The 3,413-nt window shown below is 27.5% G+C and overlaps 1 protein-coding gene across 1 annotated transcript; it reads left to right on the plus strand.

The window, feature by feature from the left end:
• The first annotated feature begins 200 nt into the window (after window positions 1-200).
• On the plus strand, window positions 201-1,660 carry LOC115033390 (lipase maturation factor 2-like). The gene is made up of 3 exons (XM_029485783.1): window positions 201-624; window positions 761-866; window positions 936-1,660. Exons 1-3 carry the CDS (start codon window positions 469-471, stop codon window positions 1,103-1,105), a joined length of 432 nt encoding a protein of 143 aa, XP_029341643.1. The 5' UTR covers window positions 201-468; the 3' UTR covers window positions 1,106-1,660.
• Window positions 1,661-3,413: the final 1,753 nt, after the last annotated feature.

Genomic DNA, 3,413 nt, shown 5'->3' on the forward strand with positions numbered 1-3,413 from the left:
TTAAAAATGTTAAATATACAAAAAATATGCGTATAAATTCAATGAAATATGCACTTTTTTAACTAAAATTGCTAAATATACAAATTATGCATTTAAAATTTTTAACTCCCAATTGTGCACTTCAAATGTCTAGGTAGGTCTGCCATAAATTGAGATCATATAGAACAATATGCAATTCTTACAACTTCCGATCCCTAGTTACGACTCTAAAAAAAAATTATATAGTAGAAATAGCATTGATTACAAATACTATAGATCGCTCGCCGCGGTACTAAATATTCTGCACTAATTTAAAATAAGACGTCTTGTCAGTTTCTGGCGTTTAGCACTATAGTATTTAATCAATAGGTAATAGATAACCACTATTAAGTTATAACATTAATAAATAATGCTGTGAATTATGTTCTAGAATTTAAATAAATGTAATATTTTTATTTTATTTCAGCTTTCTCAAAATATTTTGAAAGCATGCCTCTACCAAATGCTATTTCCTGGTATGCTCACTATTCTCCACTTTGGTTTTTGAAATCAATTACAGTATTTGCAGAAATTAATGATTTATTTGTTCCATTGATGTTCTTGGTACCCATCCGGTCAGTTAAAAAGTTGGCATTTTATATTCAGGTATTATTTTAATTTGATACTACAAATACAATATATTTTATCAAATAATTGTATGTACTAAAATAACTTAAATCTTTAAGGTAATATTCAAAGAACTTAGATACCTACACAGTATAAATTTTACTTATATTTTTAGGTATTCATGCAAGTTTGCATTTTGGCATCAGGAAATTATAGCTATTACAATCTTTTATACATAGTTTTATGTTTGTCATTGTTGGATGACCATACATTTTATAGAGGTAAAAATAGTTTAATCATTGTTAATACATTATTTTATAGTTAAAAATGAAATTATTTAACTTTACTAGAACTAGCTCTGGCTAGAACTCGACAACGGTGTTCTTCTGTGTTCACAAGATTTATGACGTTCAATGTTATTAGCATACTTGTAGCAGTTTTTCCTTTGTTGTATAATTTTCGCATTTCCACAAAAAATACACCGGATTTCACAATAGGTAAATTTTTAATTTTATATTAATATTCTAAACGTTTTTTTTATTATTTAATTACTTTTTTCAGCATTTACACAGCAACAATTTAACGTCATATTAGGCAAAAGTTTGCCTTTTATTGCCTATTTTGCATTAGGTTCATTTGTTTTTGAATGTTTAAAGGCATTTTATTTGTCTCTACCTTTAAGCAGAACTGGTGGTTCCTTTTCAACATTAATAAAATCAACATTATATCTATCCATTTGTTTGGGTATATTCTCGTTGACTTTGGTAAATTTTTCTGCTCTTCACCAAAGTGTGAAGTATACTGTTCCAAATGATTTTAAACTATTTTACAATAAATTAGCTCCTTTTAAAATTAGTAATTCTTATTTACCACCTAAAGAATTTATCAATCTTGAAAACCGTAAAGAAATTTTAATACAATGCGCTAATGATATTAAAGGACCATGGTATGAATATCAGTTCTTATACAAACCTGGAAATGTAACTGTTACACCACCGATTATTGGTTTGTATTTTATTTTATATATGTAGGTACTTAATTTAATTTTTACTTAAATAATACATAATACTATTTTCAGCTCCTTACAAGCCCTTACTTGATCGCCAACTGTTTTTTGCTGCTCACTCTTCAGCAGCTCAAAATCCTTGGCTTATGAGTGTCTTGTATCGTCTGTTAAATAATCAGAAAGAAGTACTCTCGTTATTAAACACCAATCAACTACCATTTGGGAAAAATCCACCTAAATTTGTTAAAGTGTCCCTGTACAAATATCAGTTTTCATCGAAGTCACAACGGTAAGTTTACTAAATATTAGGTTTATAACAATAATAATAAAATAATGATTCATATTATTTGTTAAAAAAAAAATTAATTAGTTAAGAGGATGCATGTGTTGTCTCCGTCTTACAAGTGCGTAAAAATAAATTTAATTCTCAGCAGATCACGTTTATCTTTGTTAGTTCAAAAATTAACCTATAATAAATTTTAAAGGTAAGATTATGACCTGGTAAATGTGATAGGCTTTTTATTATATTTTAATTTCAAAGTAAGTTATGAGGATTTTAAGATAAACAAACAATTTAGAATTTTAAAACACTCATAACTCGTTTTGAAATAAAAATATAATAAAAAGCCTATGACACTGCTCAGATAATAATCTTAAACTAACGGAGCTAAACATGATCTGATGAGCATAAAATTTGTTATGTTACGCACTTGTTAGACGGAGACAAAATATGTAGGTGCCATGTCCTCTTAAATTATAGTATTATATTAATTTTAATTACGGCTAAGATTTTATACTTTTGAATATTTGTATTTGTTGAACGTACTATATGCTAACTGATAAGTAGGCACGAAATATGCCTCATGAAAGTTTGATTTAAAATATGAATTCTTTTAGAGCACATTTACTGATTTTACAGTTTGTAGACCATATTTTAAGATTTTGGTTGGCATGTTTGGTCTATGTGGCTACATATCGCACAATTATGTAACTTAACTGATGTTATTATTAACAATAAAAAAAAGGTGGGTAAGTGGATGACACTCTGCTGTACAGTAGGTTGCAATTGGGTCACTGTATAATGGATAGTATTAAATTTGAATTCAATGATATAATATCACTGTATAAGAAAAACGATTCTGAGCGGAAACGGTATGTCAGTCTAAGTATAAGACACATTATATACTTATATCTATGGTATTAAAAAAAATATTGACCTATAATAAGTATCAATAATAAATTCCAAATTAATCATATCACAATATCCATTAGGTACTTATATCGCGTTATACATCAACAACAAATCATGGTACTATCATAGATATATAATAGTATACTTTAGAAGTTTCAATAATATACAATCTCAACAAAATAACTAAAATAGTTATTCCAGGTTTTTTAATATGTGATTTCGTCCAAATTTGAGCTTAAAATGACTATAAAAATAAATTGTGCTTATGTATTTTTTAGATTTTTTGGTAACAGAATTAACTACTTAGGTGGAATCTTGTTTTACATTTTTAATCCTTAGATATAAAAATTGAACATTTTATAAATTTTTAACTACGAAATAATTATTAAATTTTAAATTTGATATGCGTTGTCCTACTATGAAGAATAGTTTTCCTGTGACCGGGTGTCATGTGGGGATGTGCAGAATAACTGATTTTTGTTGATCTGCGACGTGTTTCCTCACTAGACAGACTATAGTGGGGGTCACTAACGTACTCCAATAAGTGAGCCACATAAACAATTTTAAGTGTCAAATGATCTATCACAATTTGTTTAGTTATACTATTTATATTAAAACACGCAAAATAAT

Source organism: Acyrthosiphon pisum, chromosome X, assembly GCF_005508785.2.
Source record: "Acyrthosiphon pisum isolate AL4f chromosome X, pea_aphid_22Mar2018_4r6ur, whole genome shotgun sequence".
Lineage (NCBI taxonomy): Eukaryota > Metazoa > Arthropoda > Insecta > Hemiptera > Aphididae > Acyrthosiphon > Acyrthosiphon pisum.